This window comes from Theropithecus gelada, chromosome 9 (assembly GCF_003255815.1).
Source record: "Theropithecus gelada isolate Dixy chromosome 9, Tgel_1.0, whole genome shotgun sequence".
Lineage (NCBI taxonomy): Eukaryota > Metazoa > Chordata > Mammalia > Primates > Cercopithecidae > Theropithecus > Theropithecus gelada.
Window position 1 is genome coordinate 51,946,254 of NC_037677.1, and position 18,498 is coordinate 51,964,751.

Here is an 18,498-nt window from a genome sequence, read left to right on the forward strand (position 1 = left end):
CTCAGGAAACTCTCAGGTAATTTCTGCAAAGTGGGGATAACAATACAGAGGCTGTACATTCTGGTGAAAGTTACATTAAGAAAAATCCACAAAGTATATGACAGTCTTGTTTTTCTATGAATTTGAGCATCATCAAATTATAATTAGGTCAAGTATATGTCATACTCATCATGGAACATCCTTGGATTATGCTTATTTGACAGAGAAAGTTATTAAAATTTCCCATTATGCCTGAACAGTTTTGGGAGCTAAGCCAGGCACAGTGGCTCACACCTATAATCCCAGCAGTTTGGGAAGCCAAGGCAGAAGGATCACTTGAGGCCAGGAGCTTGTGACCAGCCTGGGCCACATACTGAGATCCCACCAGTACAAAAACATTAAAAAAATTAGCCAGGCATGGTGGTGTGCACTTGTCATCCCAGTGACTTGGGAGGCTGAGGAAGAGGACACTTGAGCCCAACAGGTCGAGGCTGCAGTGAGCCATGACTGTACCACTGCACTCCATTCTCAGCAACAGAAGAAGAACCTATCTCTAAAAATAAGTAGAGTACATAAAGCCAGAATTTAAGTGTCTTATTTTCAAGCAGTTTGAATTCCTGAACCACTGGGACAATAAAGGAGAGAATTTAGTGGGGAGGCAAAGCATGTAGAACCTGGTGTCAGCCTGCCTAGTCTGGTACACAAACACTGACATTTTGGTTTATGCATAAAAATTGTGATCTGGCCCTTAAACCATCGTTTAGGTTTTTAAAGGATGCTCAGACCAAAGTGAATTGGAAAGAAATCGCATGCTCAGGAACCCAGAAGTGCTGCCTGATGCTGTGAAACTCAGGCTGGAGCAAGAATACTTTCAGTAGCCCCAGAAATGGGCAGACCACAGAGGGACACGGCGAATTCCCTCACTGCCTCAGCAGAGTCCACAGAACAGCTGAGCCATCTTCATCCTGTTTTGAAAAGGTTTTATTGAAATATTTACCCAAGAAGCTTGCACGGCAGGGCCTGTGGTACCACGGTTACTGTTTACATTTGTACTGATAGATCTTCTCTGGCTAAAATAATATTTATGGATATGTTTTTAATTTTTAAAATAAATTTGGTGAAACAATCCATAATCCACTTAAACTATATAATTTTATCTGGGATACAAAATATTGCATAATCCTCTCTCTGTCTGCATGGGGGAAGCTTCCAGACTGTTCCATCCCTCACAAGATAGGGAACCCCTCACGCAGGAAGCAGGTGCCCAGTGAGGCAGCTCCAAAGGGAGCTGTCGAGAACACATCTGAAGGGTCGATAGCAGGAATGGCCTAAACAGTAGGTGGTAAGGAGTGTTTTTCCCATGTTTTTTCTTCAGAAACTGTCAAAAGGGAGCATTCCCCTAACACAAGGTGGCCTCCTATTTCTGCTTATCTTTTAAGTTTACTACCTGAATAATTACAATGATTCTTGATTCTAAAACGTGTTCTTGTGTACGATCTGGTATTACTGTGTTTTTAAATAATGTATCTGTGCCTGTTTTCTTTTATTCCCATTAGTGGATCTAAATTGAACTCTATGCACAAGGCTCACTGTGCTGGAAGACTGTGAGTATCTACCAAGGAGTTCTGACACAAGTACGTTGATCTGTCAACAAAGCTGTGGAGGTGAAATAACAACACCTGTAACTTACTATATTATACTGCACTTACTCTAAATTCCCTGTGTTTACTCAACACCAGGCACCTCAACTTTACCTATATCAAGCCTCAAATAATCCTGGGAAGTAATAATACTGTTTTTCCCATTAACAGATAAGAAAATTGAATCACAGAGAATATGTACAATTTATTTATTTATTTACTTTTTTTTTTTTTTTTTTTTTGAGATGGAGTCTCACTCTGTTACCCAGGCTGGAGTGCACTGGCATGATCTCGGCTCACTGCAACCTTGCAACCTCCACCTTCTGGGTTCAAGTGATTCTTGTGCCTCAGCTTCCCAAGTAGCTGGGATTACAGGCATGCACCACCACACCTGGCTAATATTTTGTATTTTTAGTAGAGACTGGGTTTTGCCACGTTGGCCAGGCTGGTCTTGAACTCCTGACATCAGGTGATCTGTCCACCTTAGCCTCCTAAGTTCTGGGATTACAAGCGTGAGCCACCACGTCCAGTTCAAGAATATGTATAATTTGTCTTCTAGTAGCAGTGGAGCATTGAATTCAACCAACCAGACCAAATAAGAATTATTAAGAAAAACAGAAGACAAAAAGACAGCACTTTTTAAAGAGTCTGCAAGGAAAAAAAAAAATTTTTATTTATCTTTTAAAAAATTTATCTTCTAAAAATATTTTTATTTATCTATTTAAAATTAAATACGTTAAAGACATTATTACATAGTGAGATCTTCTTTAAATAATCAGACTAGTACAAAGAAAGTTTGATAAAGTTCTAAATGCTATATAAATTCTGGAGTCTATTGGCTATAAAAACACTCCAGTAATTTTCAAGGTGTTTTAGTTGCTAGTACTCTCATTATAAGCGATAAGGGACAGACCAAAATCAATTAGGTAATTTTAGGCTTTGCATAGCTACAATACCTTGCATTTATGTAGCATTTTACAACTTCCAATTGACATTGACATATATTATGGTCCAATGACTGCCAGGAAGGACAGTTATCATCATCCTCATTTTACAGCTGGTAAATAAATCATCATGGGAGCAAACAAAAAGAGTGTGTGCATGTCTGCATGCATGTATGAGATTGAATAGTTATACATAAACAAGCCTGGTCTTAAACCTTACAAAAGAGAGCAGCTAAAAGCTACATATCCAAAGCAATGTACTAATTGCCAGAGATCTGACACTGTCTAGGTAGAGTCGAACACGCCTTGCTTATCTTGGGTTCCATATTTGCTGTTAACATATCCTGCATTTAAAAATATTCCTTTTTTTTATCATTTTCTGTAGGCTTTCATAAATCAGATAATTTTTATTTTATGCTATTAAGAATTTTAGTGTCTACATATTTTAAACACTGAAGCATACAGATAGCCAAACTTTCAGAAAACTATTTTGGGAAAGAATTAAGAAAAAAGTAAATCAATTCATTTTTTTTTTAAATAATATATTTTCCACGAGTAAAACCTATAATTTTCAGTGTGTACACTTTCACATGAAAGTGTATTTTTCTTTTCCACACACATACACAAAGTCAACAGGCTATTGTATTGTGTCACAAAATTGCAAAATCGACATCAATTTCACGTTATTGACACAATTATGGCCCGTTACATTAAGTAGGAAAGGAAAATATGTATACATAAACATGCTTATTTTATATGTATGTTATACATATACATGCTTAAATATTTCCTTTAAACCTATGAAGAGTCATTAAGAAAAGAAATCTGGGAAAAATCAAGAAATGCTTGCAGAATGTAACAAATAATAGAAAATTGCTAATTTGTCAAAGTATTAAAATTAGCAATAGGAATTCTGAGTCCTGAGAATATACAGTAGACATGAATTCTCTGACATGCCCCGCCCCACATTTAAACTGAAGTCTCCTGTTAATTAAATAAGGCAGATGATACTGATACAATTTCTCTCACAAGATTCTTGCAACATGCTTTTCCTTGGCTTCAATATGACCATAAAAAAAAGAGGAAAGAGCTATCATATATATACATAGTATCTATTTCACATTCATAGTTTTCTATATGTTGCTTTCAATTCTTGCATCAACCTTTTGGGGCAACTATTAGACTATCTTAAAAAAATTAAGTATTGAAGGTCTGATTAAATGACTTGCAAAAAATCATAGTCAGTAGAAAGCTGAGTAGAACTTTGAACTCAGGTCTCTCAGCTTTGAACACTCACATTTGCCTCCTGTACGTCTTATCCCAACTCACACAGGGAAGGTATTTTACATAAACATATTGGTGTCAATTCTTGGATACAAAAGCAAACCCAGATCATAATGACCTCCTTAAAAAACACCATTTCCTGCGTCAGCTAGAGCCACTAATCACAGAAGAAAACATTAAAATAAGGTAATCTTTGGCTAATAACTAAATCCCAATCACAGAAGAAAACATTAAAATAAAGTAATCTTTGGCTAATAACCAAATGATGCATTGGTTGAATGTGCTTTTTCATTTTTTTTGCATGATACTTAAATATCCATATCGAAAACAATGTACTAACTGCCAACTAATTTTAAGTATACCAGCTGGTCTGAAATACAAAGAGGTCGAACTAGAAGAGGCAAACCACTGCTTAAGTGTTATGGAATTACATAATTATGTTCATTGTGTTGTTTGTTTGCTTGCTTTCTGAGTTTATAAGACTATCATGACAAACTATGTCCACGGAGAAGAAGAATCATTACTTTGTTCATTTCCTCTTGTCAAAAGCAATCGGTAGACCACCTGTTATCAATATGGCTATTGCAAATTACTTAAATTATGTCTGGGCTATGGCAAACATTCTCATGAACATTTCTTTGATGAACTTGAAAATTCTTCTAAGGTTCTTCACCTTGTTATTAACACCATTCTGCAGGGACTCTGCAGCCTGGCCTGGATTTATAGATATTTTAGCCTTCATTCCCTCCTGTTGATGGAGTTCAGGGATGTGTGCCAAAACTCCATTTTCATTCTGACTTGCTTCAACCACAGGGAATCATTAGCTGCTGCTCTCAGAGCACTTACTGGAGAACCGTTTGATAAAGAGGACCCTCACTGAATGGAAGAGCTAATGGACCTCCAAAGTGACAGAGGAAAGCACTAACTGGGATGGTCCTATTATATTGTAGAAATGTCGTTACACAATGACCAATCAATTCTCTTAAAAATGGAAGCTTTTATTTCAAAACCAACTCAGAGAGAGCCAGTCATAATAGGGAGAAAACACTACTCTTAGGGTTCCCTTCCCCTTTCTCAATGGCTGCCCTCACTCCCCAACTCCTATCAGCATGTCAGATTGTGACACAGGCCATCAGTCCTGTTACCAAAGTATCACCCTGGGCAATGGTTGCTATTGGGCTGCCTTATTCTTTTTCCAGCAATTCCATATTTCAAGTGCTTCAAATATCTTCAAGTGAATTGCTTGGTTGATTTCCAAAATGGTCAGTACAGGTCAAATTCTGCTCAAATGCTATCCTTTCCAAAGTTTTGAAAATCCATTTTTGCAGGAAGGCTGGTGAAACATTTAATGAGCTTCAATTCAGAAGAGACACATCCTTTTTACTTGAATTTGGCCTTAAAACACATTTGGTCCATTCAAATGTGTAGTAGCAATCTCTTCTATTACGATGGCTACCTCTTTTCACTCTAGTGCAATATATTATACATAGCACCATTGTCAAAATTTTTTAAATTTCTAGAAATGGCATAAAAATGAAAAGATCATAGAATATTCTGATTTTATTCAGAATATTTTGATTCAAAGTGTTTCTGGTGACTTGTTTTCCTTCTTTATCCAGCTTCGTTTCTATAGGGTGTTTTTACCTTTTATTAAATCCAATGTTTTTCAAAACATGACTTCAACATGAGAAAGAATTATTATAAAAAGTACCAATGCATTATCAATAAAAGAAGGAGCAGACACATTCGAATAGACTTAGTAGTGCTTAATCTGAAAGCACTTGATGTTCTCTTATCAGCTTAATAGTGAATTACAAAGATTTTACAGAGACAGGGACACTATCCATATTTCTTAATGGAAAGACTAGAGGCAGGAGTCAACTGTCTTAACCAGGTGTCACATAAATGAAATATATATTACATATATTCACATAAATGAAATATATATTACATATATTTCATTTATATTTCATATATGTAATATAGAGACCTTAGAAAATTCACAAAGTTGAAAGAAGCAAATAGTTGTTAACTATCAACCTTTTTAGTTTTTTATTTTTTTTTCAGAATTAGGATTCTACTGTATGTTCAAGTTTGCAATTTCATATTAAATTTTTATACCTAACATGACATAGTGACCATTGGATATCCTCAAAATACTGTGAAAATTCATCCAATGTACAAACATATTCTAATTTATATAGACATTTAAATTCATAATTTCAGACTTGTTAAAAATTTTTGCTATTACAGATAAAAATGTGGTGAGCATCCCTACAAATAAATCTTCACAAGCATGTATGTGGGTTGGACATTTATGCCTGTAATCCCAGCACTCTGGGAGGCCGAGGCGGGCAGATCATGAGGTCAGGAGATTGAGACCATCCTGGCTAACACAGTGAAACCCCGTCTCTACTAAAAAAAATACAAAAAATTAGCTGGGCATGGTGGTAGGTGCCTGTAGTCCCAGCTACTCGGGAGGCTGAGGCAGGAGAATGGCGTGAACCCGGGAGGTGGAGCTTGCAGTGAGCTGAGATGGCGCCACTGCACTCCAGCCTGGGCGACAGAGGAGACTCCATCTCAAAAAAAAAAAAAAAGAAAAAAAAAGAAACACTCTAAGGCTTTTAAAACATACTAAAATATTACCTACAAAAAATATATTTAACAAACTGCACTCCCTCAAGTAGCATTTGAGGACACGTGTTTTCACAGCCCCCTTGCCAAACTGGGTACAGTAGTCACTTTTAAAAATCTTTAAATAAAGGATAGGGAAAAAAAATACCTAATTTGCATTTCTCTGTGAGGCTGAGAATATTTGTTTGCTGCTTATCTGTATTTCTCTTTAGGAAGATTATGTTCTTCCCCTTTGTCCATTTCCCTATTGAGATTTTATTTTAATGTTACCCCTTGATCTACGTGACTTCTTTGGGGTTTTAATTCTTTGCCATCTTTGCTATTCGGTTTCCTCATAGCTTGTCTTTTAATTTTGTTTCTGATTTATGATAGTCAGATAAAAAAATGCTGTGTCAAAGTTGTTAATTTTTGCCTTCCATTGCTTTTATTTGCTCACAAGGTCCTTACAATTGCTAACATAAATAAATACGTAATTTTATTTATTATTTTCCTTAGGCTTTATTTGTTTATTACATTAACTTTTGAAATCATTAGTATACTTTTGGTATAGAAAGAGGGGTCAACATACACTTCTGATACTATTTACTTGATAGTCAATCATTAATTGAAAAATTGTTCCCTCATTTTCCTCTGGTTTATGAATCAATCCTTGTTCCATACTAAGTCCCACAATATACCACAATCTGTTTTCACTAATTAGCCTGTGGATGGTCTGTGGATTTATATTTTGAGGCTGGCTATAGTAACTCACACCTGTAATCCCAACATTTTAGGAAGCCGAGGCAGGAGAATCACTTGAGGCCAGGAGTTGGGGACCAGCCTGGACAACCTCGTGAGGCCCCATCTCTACAAAAAAAATAAAAATAAAAAATACAGATATTATCTGTGCATGGTGGTGAGTGCCTGTAGTCCCAGCTACTCAGGAGGCTGTGTAGGGAGAATGGCCTGAGCTCAGGAGATTGAGGTTGCAGTGATCCAAGATCACACCACTGTACTCCAACCTGAGTGACAAAGCAAGCCTTCCTCTCAGAAAAATAAATATATACATACACACACACACACATATATATATATAGATACACATTATATTTTGAATTTAGGAAAATCTATTTTCTCTATTTCTTGTTCTTTAAAAATCCGGCCAGGTGTGGTGGCTCACGCCTGTAATCCCAGCACTTTGGGAGGCCGAGGTGGGTGGATCACAAGGTCAGGAGATCGAGACCATCTTGGCTAACATGGTGAAACTCCATCTCTACTAAAAATACAAAAATTAGCCGGGCATGGTGGGAGGCTGAGGCAGGAGAATGGCTTGAACTCAGGAGGCGGAGTTTGCAGTGAGCCAAGATCCTGCCACTGCACTCTAGCCGGGTTACAGAGGGAGACGCCGTCTCTTAAAAAAAAAAAAAAAAAAAAAAAAATCCTGTCAAGTTTTTTTGTTTTTTTTTTAATTAAATTGCTTTATAATTTCTAAGTACTGGTACCACAAATGTTTCTTGAAGAATTGGAATAACAAAAATTACAAAGAAACAAAAGCGTCCCCCACTTTCAACACCTCCCTTTTCTGGGATCATTATTCTCTTTTTTTTTTTTTTTTTTTTTTTTTTGAGCATGTACTTTCAGGATTTCTATCACAAATAGTTTGGTAATTGTGCACCTATTGTTCCTTGAGAAGAAAACAGAAACGTGTCAGAGCATGGTCTATTTTCACAACATAGAAAACTATTTGATGCAGTTTATTATAGGATTATAATTTTTTTTAATCCAAGAAATATAATTTTAATTTCTTTCAGATTTAAATGTCTAATCTTTTGAGACATATAAAAATAAACTATTGAAACAGCTAGGGTCACACACAAGCCTTTACACTGCCACTCAGATCTATTAAATGGCATCTTATCTAACTTGAAACAAAATCCAGTAACTACTATGTCATAAAGATACTCCTTGTAGTATGTCAGTTACTCTGAAGTATTTTGCTTTTTAAAATTTCCTAACGATGAAGTATTTTTCTTACTCCAAACACATTATGAAGCACTGTGCCATTTAATTTTTAAATACATTTCTGTATTTATTCAACAGTATCTTCGTGATAGGAGGTGCTCAGTAAACATTTGTTGAATAGGAGAATGACTGAAACATACTACTTAAATAGAGTGCTGTACAAAATGGCACATTATTAATAACTACGTTGGAATTTTTAGAAGTGGCTGATGCAGGAACAAATGTAAGCCTTTTATTCACAGCAAAGCTTGAGAGATGAATAGCAGGCACATGTGATGTGTGATTTATTCATACACACTAGTAGGAGATTTATAGGCATCTATTAACCTACTCGAGTTCCAATTTTGTCTTAGGCTAGTCTTTTGTCATGATTAGCTATGTTGTGAGTCTATGTTAAATAACAGGCTGTCTGTACTGAAATATGCAAGAAATATGAAGACAGAAGGCCAAAATTATTAAATATGTACATCATTTCATTTAAACTATAGATATATATCTGCTTATGTGTGTTACAAAAATTAGAGATGTACATGCATATGCATAAAAGCACAGGATTTTTCTTTTATGGACATGACATTCATTGTTATGGACTGAATTTATCTACAAAAATTAAAATCCCTACATGAAGTAAACTCCAGTTCCTCAGAATGTGATCATATTTGGAGAAAGGTCTTTACAGAAGTAATGAAGTTAAAATAACGTCATGAGGATGTGCTCCAATCTAATATGGCTGATGTCCTTAGAGGAAATTTGGAACACACACACCTACAGAGGAAACATGATGAGAAGATACATCTCCTCGACCATCTACAGGCCAAGGAGAGACGCCTGAAAAGGAATCAACTCCGAACACAAACACCTACAGAGGAAACATGATAAGATACATCTCCTTGACTGTCCATAAGCCAAGGAGAGAGACCTCAAAAGGAATCAACTCTGCTGACACCTTTATGTTGGACTTCTGACCGGGACTGTGAGAAAATAAATTTCCACAGTGAAGCCACCCAGTCTGTAGCACAATGTTACAGCAGTCCTAGCAAATTAACACACTCATGAAGTAATGAAATATACAGCACGGTCAAACGACGGAAAAGAAGAATTACTTTGTTCTCCCGATAGTCTCAGTTTTGGAAAAGATGAATCATCTCAGCCTGCATACTGTGGTGGGACCTGATCCAATTCTTCCTCCGGGGAAAACACCATCAAAGAAAACTACTGCTTTAGCCAATGCTTCTGATTCATCTCTTCTTCAAATGATTACAAATTCAAACATAATTGATTGCATTGCCCACTTCCAAATGAAAATCTCATTAGATTGACCAAGGTAACTGTAACATGGTTGAGGATGTAAAAGGGCTTGCCTGCACATCACACTTTGAAGGAGTAGTGCATTCCTGGATTTTCCCTTAAGGTCTTAATATCACTTGTGTGCTTCGTGTCCATACGTGCACAGTCACAAAAAAATATGAGAGAGGAGGAGTGTGGAGAGAAACAATCCCCACTCCCCTTCTTCCCCAACCCAGGTTTGCAGAGCATAGGAATAGGGTGCAAATTTTGCAACTCGGGTAAATGCAGTGGCACTGCCAAAGTCATATATGAACACCACATGTCAGGGGTGAGGAAAGGTCACAGTTCTATTTGTCCTGACACAGGACATACGGTAACTTTTACAGAGCCCTCCTACCATATCATGTATCTGTTCTTCCAAACCTGTGCCATTGCTCAGTGTGGCAATACATCTTCCCTGTGGACTAAACCTGGCTCTTGGATCCAGGCAGCTTCTGCCGGCATGGCATGTTCTAAGTTTGTAACTATACGATACATTTCTCTACATCATCTTAGTGAAACAACATGGGAATTGAGTTTTATAACAGCAATAGAAAAAAGTCATAATTTTCCATGCCTCATGATTTCGAATAATTAATTTAATGACTGTGTCATATGAGAAAAGCAAATAAAGAGAAGAAAAGGGGTGTGGATATCTATGATCACCGATGCATATCCAATTGCCAAGAAAAACAAATTACCAGGGTAATACTTGAAGTGAAAACTTGGTAAGAGATATTTTTCAGATGTTAATTTGATTCTTCTATGGAGTCTTAAAGCTGCAGTGTCTATAAGTGCACTCTTCATCCCCCCTTGTTTTTATTTTTAGCAGTTACATAACTTATGTCTCTAAAAACCAATTAAACACCTTCCTGATCTCTACTGGGAGTTTTCCCCAAGTAGTTCTCTACTTAGACTACAACAGGACTGCTATTTCATTTACAACTTCTTGCTGGAGAGTGTTTCATCAGAGGTGTTAAGAGAAAGTATTGAAATTAATAAAGGAGGGCAGAAACAAAATAAAATGCAGCTTTCTCTGGACACAGTTAAAGTCTCTGGGGTTTGTTCACAAATAAACACGGAGATTCTAGATCTTACATGAGCAGTTTGCTTCTCCTGCCACAGTCAGCAGGTTCTCAAGAACCGATTATTTCTGAGTACTAGGATATATGCCTAAGTTCCACATCATAAATATACTCTGCTAAAGTGTGTAAATAATTATTTCCATTAACTTTGCATTTCTAAAGGTACATCTTCGTTTGCTTAGTCAGGTAAAACTTAAACCGTGACTACTTTGTTTCCGTCTTGTCTTCTTCAACTGTTAAAGAGACAGCAGCCTTGCCCTTTCCAAATTAAAACTCCCAATTCTGCTATTCAAACGGTGGGACTGTGTGTATCCCGGACATGACACATTACAAATGCTGCCAGCACCCTCCACCCCCAGGCCTTACAGAGGGCCTGCCCTTTCCACCAGTGTCCTCAGTGGCTTACCGACAGTGTTTATGGGATCCGGTCAGGGTTTCGATCACAAAGCACTCGCCATCGTTGAGACAGTATGCGAGGTCCTTGTCTCGGCAGGGTTTGAAATGCTCGGATCGCTCTGTGGAATATGTCGTCGTATCTGTCAGGGAAAGCACAGAGGGAAATGCTGTCAGCAGTACATTCTGACACCAACAACTCCTGCCACTGGCCCTGGATCTCTGTACGGAGGCCTTCTCATGGGCTCTGACCTCTGGGACTCTAGACAGACAGCTCTAACCCTCCATGGTACTGACCAAATGCAGCTGGCTGTAACCACTGTATTCAATTGTCTTATTTCTCCACTAAATTTTAACTATTGGAGTCACTCTGGAGAAGCCCCATTTGAGGACACGTAAACACTAAAAGCTCAACGATCCTGAGTCAAACACACCCCAAATCCACCCTCGTTAATTTTAGTTTTAACAAACATGTTGTATGAAGGATTGAAACAACATTCCCTTCCCTTTATTGCTGCCAAATATAATTAAACATCTGATCAATGTATATTGTGACTCTTCTGTGGAATCCAATGTCAGTTTGGGGGATTTTTTTTTAGTTACAGCTATAATTGGCTAATAGCTAAGCCAATTATTCTTTCACTTTCTCCTTTTATTATGTAATTAAAATGCAAATGTTCTAAATTCTGAACCAGATTCTCAAATATGAAGAATGTTTCTGGTAAATATTTAACAGGACCAATTACTGTCATTTGTTAGCATTATCTTAAACATGCATTTTTAAAATCATAATTACATACATTTTCAAATTAAGTTATACATCAATATCTACATCCCAAATACGAGACTAACCATAAATATGTGCTATCTACAAGATACAGACTCTATTACCACATGTAGACATTATTCTAATTACAGAGCTTTAAGCAACTAACTATCAGCACGAATTCCACCATAACATTCAACAAAAAATATACTTAAAAAGTCAAAGAAGAAAAAATTATTCAGCGCTTAAGCTTTTAATGTCCTTTACAGATATTTAGATTAATAATAATATTCAACAGCACAGGATATTATACCAGCTTATTAACCGCCCTTGTTTGAATGTGTCTCCTAAATTCCATGTGTTGGAAACTTAATCCTTAAATTTTTATGTTGATGATATTTGAAGATGGGGCCTTTGGGAGGTAATTAGGAATAGATAAAGTCATCACGGTGAGGCCCCCATGATGGAACTGTTGGCTGTTTAAGAAGAGAAAGAAGGACTGAGCTGACATTCTCTTGCCCCCATCCATGTGATGCCCTGCACTGCCTCAGGGCTTGCAGAGAGTCCTCACCAGCAAGAATGCCCTCAGCAGATGCAGCCCCTTGACCTTGGACTTCCCAGACTCCAAAACTGCAAGAAATAAATGTGTTTTCTGTGTAAATTGCCCAGCTTCAGGTATTCAGTTAAAGCAACAGAAAATGAACTAAGACAGTAAATGAAGGTCACAATGAGCTTCTTCCCTGATTATCGTCACAACTGATGGTGAGTGATCATTTTAAAAGGAAACTCATCCCTATCTCTCCCACATCTAAAAATCCTCATGGGGCTCTCCTGTGGGAATAACTTTAAAATCCATAGTAGGGCAAACCAGGGCATGGGCCATCTATATGTTTATCTGTCTGATGGTCTCTTCTTGCATTCTAAAACTTTATGCAACTTAATTTTCAACTATCATTCTATTTTCTCAAAATACCAAGAACTGTCACACTGCTCCTTCTTCCCAGACCTTCATTCTTTGTTGAGGACACCCAGAAATCCTCAGAATTTAGATGATCTCATCATGTGCCTCCCAGTGCCTCTTATCACTTTCCTCACTGCATTCAAAACTGCAAGTAATCCTTTCTTTGTTTTATCTGTTCTTTTCCTCTGCAACGTCCTTGAGGGCCAGCGTGGAGGCTTGATAAGAATTGGTGCTCATAAAAATATCTTCAAAATATCTGATCTCTCTAACATCAATAATTAAATGCTAGAAATGAAAGCTGTAATTAAAAACCTCATTACAATTTTACAAAAGTTAATGCATTTTGTACAGCAAAAAGTGAAATATAATTTAACATTTATGTTACCATTTTAGTATACTTTTTGTAATATTGATAAAGATTGCAAAAGCAAGGCCTTCAGATTCACACAGACCCTCACACATATGTTACTCGTATTCCATGAGCACTGAAATAAACCACTATTGGTGTTGCAATGGGAACTTATGTTTTCCACTTCAAAATATCTGCTTGTTAATACTTTGGCACAAAATAAAGGCTCTGCAAAACACACACATTTTCCATCTTGCAGGAGATTCTCTACAGTAAGGATCTGTTATTCAAGACAGTATGTGATAAACAGTCACACAGAATCAATCTCTCTATGGGAAATATTTAAAATTCAAGAGCTCTGAGCAAAAAATTCAATACGAAACCGTGCACAGTTGACTGCTACTCTGGCTGCTGAAGTATATTAACTCATGATCAGTTAGTTAACTTTTCCTTTAATTTCTTATTATCCATTTATTGATATTCACTGATCATGCTTCTAAGAACAGCTTTTCATTAACATAATCTACAGCATAAAAAGTGAGATCCTTATTTTATAATCAGTGGTTTTAACAAGCTACAGACTTCAAGTGCAATACAATGGCAAAGCAATTACAATCAATTAATTTCCATCTGACAACTGCTGTCTCTAGTGGTTACCGCCCCATTCTACCAACCGATTTCTCCATCATGTTATCATCTATCAGCACATTACAGAGGATCAGAGACCCAAGTAAATGGCTCTGCAAAAGTCTGGGGTGGGAAAGCTCAGATATCAGGCTTAACATGTACTGAGGCTTTCCGTTTCCACAGCTTAAAGAATCCCCAAATTAATTTAAAATACTCATGCTTAACCTTCACAATGACTTTACTGAATTCAAAGAAAACACCATTATTATAACTTTTAAATGACAATATAATGAACAATAATAAAACATTGGGTATGATCATTCTTTAAGTAAATAACTGCAATTATCAATACATTTGAAACCTTAAAATGTACCTAAGCATTTTACTATATGTTATCTATATAGTATTATTACCTGAAATCACAGAGGCATTGGGTAGGGTAAGTGTAATTCATCATCAGGTGAAATTTTATTCTTGAAAGTCATGCAAAAGATGTGTATGGAAATATAGGCAAATTCTGGACCCTTAATAAAATCAGTAGGTTGCTATGCTAACTCTAAGACCACCTACCTAGATTTTTGTTGAATGAATAATAAGCATACTATGTCTAAGTCACTCTTATTCAGGTTTTCTATTACTTACAGCCAAACAAAGCCTAATAAAGAGATGCTAATAATTTTGGATGATATCCTCCTACATTGGTACATCTGATTAAAGTGCATGTATGTATTCATACATCTATTTAATTTTCAACATATAACATATACTACAAAACACATAAAATACAACATAAATAAGAATGAGCCAAAAAAAAACCTCTAAGGTGCAATTCTTTATTTTCCTTCTGTGCCCTAAGGTGGCATAGTGTGCTCTAATGTATCCAGCTGAGTGTTTTATTCTGAAGAAGGAACATGGAACATTTGTGAGAATGAGAACGTGGATAAGATCTAATGCCAAACTATAAAAGTTATGACCCTAAACAACCTTGGTGTATCTCTGTAATCAGATATAAAACTCTCATCTGTGAGCAAATTCAATACTTTTGGAAGCTTGTTTATATTTTTTAAAGCTATGCCACTTTTAAGACAGTCCAATACACTAAGCTGGCTATATACTATATGGTACTATTTTGGCATGTACTTAATCAAACTTCTGTTTCTAGGAATGTAATTTGGTAAATAATTTGTTATAGAGCTATTGCCTTCAAAACAATTATATGGATGAAGATTCCTGTAAGTAAACAAGAGGGGCCTAATGTTCCTGTGAATTCCAATTTGTATTTCAAGGCTTTCTTTATGTTCCCTTATTCCAGAGTGGGCCCTGCTATCAGACGTCATTCTCTCCACATGCATCAGCTTCTGAAGCTCCCATATGACTGGACCATGAGCTTGCTTCCATGGAGCAGAGAAGTCTTCACATCTTTAATCCACGGGCTTATGGAAGGCTTGACACAGAGAGGCACAGAATAGGTATTTATCTATATAGTATTACATAGATAGAAACTTTGGCCGGTCGTGGTGGCTCACAGTCATAATCATAGCACTTTGGGAGGCCAAGGTGGGCGGATCACCTGAGGTCAGGAGTTCCAGACCAGCCTGGCCAACATGGTGAAACCCTGTCTCTACTAAAAATACAAAAAATTAGCCAGGCATGATGGCAGGTACCTGTATTCCCAGCTCCTTCAAGGCTGAGGCAGGAGAATCACTTGAACCCATGAGGTGGAGGTTGCAGTGGGCTGAGATTGCACCATTGCACTCCAGCCCGGGCAACAAGAGGGAAACTCCGTCTTTAAAAAAAAAAAAAAAAAAGGACAACTTTTTCATATAGCCTTTTTCTACTTGTTGGTGTTAAAAAGTGGTATCATAGGCCGGGCACTCTGGCTCACATCTGTATCTCAGAACTATAGGGACCAAGGTAGGCGGATCACTCGAATCCAGGAGTCTGTGACCAGCCAGGACAACATAGGGGGACCCCATCTATACAAATAGCAATAATAATAATAAATTAGTCGAGCATGGTGGCACATGCCTGTGACCCCAGCTACTCAGAAGACTGAGGTGGGAGGATCACCTGAACCCAGGAGGTCGAGGTTGCAGTGAACTGGTATTGCGCCACTGCACCCCAGCCTGTTTGCGGCAGGGCTGAGTGAGGCCCTGTCTCAAAACAGAAAAAAAAAAAAAAAAAAAAAAAAAAGTGTTATAGTGAACAAAAACTCTCTTTTAAAAATATCTGGGAAGCGAATTAAGTTAGGATATAAGAAGGGCTCCAAAACAACTTAGGGAAAGAGCATAGAATTTCATTAAAGGAGGGAAAAATCAGCTCAGCAGCATGGAGGACAAAGGAGGAGAAGACAAAGCAAAACAATTGGAAAGGATTTTCCAGAAAAGAGGGACAGGAAGAATAAAGGAGTGTTAGGATTAAGATGAGCAGAGATTGTGCTGAGAAAGTGTTTTCCAAGCACCATGACCAAGGTCTAGGGATCAGTTTAAGGAAGTACTACTGCTGACATTACAAATAGTACCCCATCACTTGGGGCCACAGGAACTGTGCAATTATCTGGATCACTCATCTGGCACTTGTTATATGTAGTTTATGTGTTTTCTTATGTTTTTATACGTTTCAGTCTCTATCCCCAGGCAGGTCAGGGAGTGCTTTGCTTTTAAGTTCTCTATCCTTTCCACATCATGTAGCATACATAGTAAGTAATCAGTACAGTAATTAAATGCACAGTGAGAGGTGGTGGTGGTGAATTCATTAAAGGCAAAAGGGAAGAAAATGTTGGGTTGGAAGACAGAAATCCCCGCAGATTTTGCAATTAAAGTTAATTTATTAATGAATTAAAACGATGACTGGTTTCCCCCTTAAGTACTGAGTTCAACCTGAATATTACTTATGGAGGTTTCTGTGTTGCCGGCACCATGCAGCACACTGTGGGAACACATATTTTGTTGCAGGAACAAGAGTACTAAATTGGTTATTACAGATAATAATTGCATGAGAGAGTCAAAGGAAGGGAGAGCTTAATTCAGGCTATAGTTATCTCTGAGGATTTCTTAAAGTGTTGGCATTGGAGCTGGGCTTGAATATGTGTGATTGAATTGGCACAGGAAAAGGAATCCTGGATGGGAAAAGCAAGGTCACCCCCCACTCCCCGCCACAAAAAACAAACAAACAAAAACAAAACAAAACAAAAAAACACAAAAACAGAAAAACATTGAGGCTCCGATGAGATCCTAAATAAACTCTTCACATTCCTGGCTTAAAAATGTCAGATTTCCTCTTTGTCCGCTAGAGTTGGGCAGTCGGACGCGCTGCTACTTTGTAGCGGTTTCGGGCGGGCCACGCGTGCAGCAACAGGAACCCAACCCCGGCTGACCTTGAGTTCCAGGAGTTCGTTTCTTATGTCCGCAGAAGTGCAGCAGCCTCAATTCTTAGTGCAGAAAAATAACTACACATGGGCAAAGGAGATCCTAAGAAGCCGAGAGGTAAAATGTCATCATATGCATTTTTTGTGTAAACTTGTCGGGAGGAGCATAAGAAGCAGCACCCAGATGCTTCAGTCAACTTCTCAAGAGTTTTCTAAGAAGTGCTCAGAAAGGTGGAAGAGCATGTCTGCTAAAGAGAAAGGAAAATTTGAAGATATGGCAAAGGCGGACAAGGCCCGTTATGAAAGAGAAATGAAAACCTATATCCCTCCTAAAAGAGAGACAGAAAAGAAGTTCAAGGATCCCAATGTACCCAAAAGGCCTCCTTCGAGCTTCTTCCTGTTCTGCTCTGAGTATCGCCCGAAAACCAAAGGAGAACATCCTGGCCTGCCCTTTGATGATGTTGCAAAGAACCTGGGAGAGACGTGGAATAACACTGCTGCAGGTGACAAGCAGCCTTATGAAAAGAAGGCTGCCAAGCTGAAGGCAAAATACGAAAGGGATACTGCTGCATATCGAGCTAAAGGAAAGCCTGATGCAGCAAAAAAGGGAGTTGTCAAGGCTGAAAAAAGCAAGGAAAAGAAGGAAGAGGAGAAAGATGAGGAAGATGAAGACGATGAAGAAGATAAAGAAGATGAAGATGATGATGAATAAGTTGGTTCCAGCGCAGTTTTTATTCCTTGTCTATAAAGCATTTAAACCCCATGTACACAACTCATTCCTCTTAAAGAAAAAAAATTAAAATGTAAGGCTATGTAAGATTTATTTTTAAACAAACAAACAAAAAACTGTCACATTCCTCAAGCAGTTTTTTTTTTTTCCCTCTCTCCCATAGAGTTCACAATATGACGATTCTCTAAGAAAAGGCAAGAATCTGGCAATGCAATCTAAAAGCTTTTGGGATTAGCAAACTACCTTTACAAGCCAGAAGCCATTTAAGTATGGTTGTTGACTCCGGCAGCTTCTTCTGTAGGAATACTGTAAATGAAACCTGCTGCCATATATTAAAATTTTCTGTAGAATCTGTCATTTATCAGGCACCCAGGAAGGCGCACTGGCATGAGACTGAGTTATAAAATATTTA

The 18,498-nt window shown here is 37.6% G+C and overlaps 1 protein-coding gene and 1 pseudogene across 5 annotated transcripts in view; one reads left to right on the plus strand and one right to left on the minus strand.

Moving 5' to 3' along the window:
* The window catches only part of NRG3 (neuregulin 3), a 1,087,509-nt gene that overhangs the window by 593,950 nt on the left and 475,061 nt on the right, over window positions 1-18,498 (minus strand). For all 5 annotated transcript variants that reach the window (XM_025397602.1, XM_025397601.1, XM_025397600.1 and 2 more), the window contains one exon: window positions 11,300-11,429. In XM_025397602.1, coding sequence (XP_025253387.1) covers window positions 11,300-11,429 — 130 coding nt within the window. The remainder of the gene's footprint in view (window positions 1-11,299; window positions 11,430-18,498) is intronic.
* LOC112631993 lies at window positions 17,444-18,068 on the plus strand (annotated as a pseudogene).